General features: G+C 35.3%; 1 protein-coding gene across 1 annotated transcript; it reads right to left on the bottom strand.

Moving 5' to 3' along the window:
* Nucleotides 1–1,016: 1,016 nt before the first annotated feature.
* On the bottom strand, nucleotides 1,017–1,961 carry LOC102002264 (olfactory receptor-like protein I9). Its single transcript, XM_005349586.2, has one exon. It carries the CDS (start codon nucleotides 1,959–1,961, stop codon nucleotides 1,017–1,019), a length of 945 nt encoding a protein of 314 aa, XP_005349643.1.
* Nucleotides 1,962–2,529: the final 568 nt, after the last annotated feature.

Genomic DNA, 2,529 nt, shown 5'->3' with positions numbered 1-2,529 from the left:
GAACTCAGTGAAAGTCATTAACTGTCATTTGATGCAATCCCATTTGGCTCTTTTCACTACTTTTTTCTTTTTGTTGGTTTTCCTATCTGTGTTTACCCCCAAATCCTGAAGCTTTTCTCCGTTGTCTCATAGATCCATGTATTATGTGTAACACATAAATTTTTGGGTATCAGGTTTCTTTTAAATTTTATTATTATATTTTTTATTTAAAATAATTTTAAAAGTTAAATATATTTTGATCATTTCCCCCCTCTAGTTCTTCTTCCCTTCCTTACTCACCCAATTTTAGGTTCTTTTTAAAAATAAAATAAAATAAAATAAAACAACAAAACCCACTAAAACCATGAAAACAACATAAAACAATGCACAGAATAAGAGAAAACAAAACACCAAAGTGTAACCAAATATTTTTACCTGATTTTGAGAAAATACACCAAGGTGTCCCTGAGTACTGATTAATACCAGGTATAAAAAATGTACAATAATGTCCATATTATACTAAAGGCTTACAAACATTCTAAGAGTCAAGACCAGTTAGAAAATCAATATAGAAAATGAAATAAATACAGAGTCTAGAGAATTAAGTGATACAATTGTCTAATAACATACTGTAGAAAGAATATGTGAGCAATTGCTAAAGGTCTGGTAAGTTGAGATATTCTATGATCTCAAGCCAATAGTTAATAATATTTGGATATGTATAAGCACACAGTAACAGCAGACATTTGGATAAATGATAAAATCCTGGAATGACCATGAGGAACAGATATGACTTTAAGTCTATGCTGCAATTTTCAGGATCAACTAAACAGGGCAATGAGTGCATATTTAAGTCCTCCAAACCTATTTTCCAAATTCAACTACTCATATAAACTCCCTGCAATTTGTGGAGTGAAAGTTATGTAGTGGTAACTTTAAACAGAAGCATTTATAGTGAGTAAAAATTCTGTAGTAAGATCCAATGTTAATATTAATGTTTTCTAGAATAAATCATATAAAAATCTGAAGTGTTGCCATCATAGGAAGGAGGTAATTTGCTTTTTGAAAATTACTCTTTCTAATGCTCCCTTCATGTCTCTGTTTCTCAGGCTATAGATGAAAGGATTCAGCATGGGAGTTACCACTGTGTACATCAAAGACATGACAGTTTCCTTCACAGTAGAGTTATTAGCAGAAGGACATAAGTAGAGACCAATGACTGTCCCATAGAATAGCGATACTACAGACAGGTGTGAGCCACAGGTAGAAAAGGCCTTACGGATACCTTGAGAAGAAGGGACCTTGAAGATGGAGGAAACAATTCTTGCATAGGAAACAATGATGAGAAGGAAAGGGAGGACAACTATAGGGCCTCCTAAGATAAATATCGCCAATTCATTATCATGAGTGTCAGAACAAGCCATTTTAAGTAGAGTAGACATATCACAGAAGTAGTGAGGGATCACATTGTCCTCACAGAATGACAGTCTAGCCATAAGCAGAGTGTGCAACATGGCATGGAATGTGGTCAGCACCCAGGACAGCACCACCAGACTTATGCAAAGTTTGGGGCTCATGATGTTGGTGTAATGAAGGGGGAAGCAGATGGCCACATAGCGGTCATAGGCCATGACCACAAGGAGAAAGTTCCCAAGATCTCCAAAATATAGAAAGAAGTATATCTGTGCCAGGCAACCTGCATAAGGAATGGAAGGTACTTGGCTCTGCAGGTTCTGCAGCAATTTGGGCATTGTGACAGAGGAGAAGCAGAAATCAGCAAAGGACAAATTGCTGAGAAAGAAGTACATGGGTGTATGCAGATGGGAGTCCAGTAGAATGAGGATGATGATGATGAGGTTCCCCAGGACGGTGGTGAGGTACATGGCCAGGAACAGGACATAGAACAGGTGCTGGTGCTCTGGGGGGATGGGCAGGCCCTGGAGCACAAACTGGGAGATGACAGTTTGGTTTCTTCCAGTCATTTGTTTACTCCAATGCCTTTTTAGAAAAAATAACATAATAGTTCACTTAACTTAATTCCAAATGAAGATGAAAACATTTGAATTTCATCAGATGATGAGCAGAAGATGTAATAATTTGACATGCTGTGTAAAACATCATTGCCATAAGTATGCTGTCCAGATCAACATGTCTATATCAATAACTATTAAGGACTTGTTAAACTTTAACATATTTCATAAGCTGGTCCTTTCTTAAACAGTGTTTTTTTCTATTTGATTGTGGCATGAAATTCATTTGTTTCTCTTGAACTTACCTTCTTAGTCATCCTAGACAAATTTAATTGCCTCATATTTTAGCATTCTTTCACCATGTGATGATTCTAAGAAAGTTTTCTATTGTCTATCTATCTATCTATCTATCTATCTATCTATCTATCTATCTATCTATCTATCATCTATCCATCTCTCCAAAAAAGTTAAATACACTAAAGTTTTGTATTTCCACTTAAAACCCAGTTGAAGGTATCTTTCCAAACTACAAAATATATATAACATTATTAACTAATTATCTTTTACTGGATATATCAAG

The sequence above is a fragment of the Microtus ochrogaster genome, chromosome 7, assembly GCF_000317375.1.
Source record: "Microtus ochrogaster isolate Prairie Vole_2 chromosome 7, MicOch1.0, whole genome shotgun sequence".
NCBI classification, from domain to species: domain Eukaryota; kingdom Metazoa; phylum Chordata; class Mammalia; order Rodentia; family Cricetidae; genus Microtus; species Microtus ochrogaster.
Note: the sequence above shows the minus strand (reverse complement) of the source record. Positions and strands in the feature narration are given on the sequence as shown.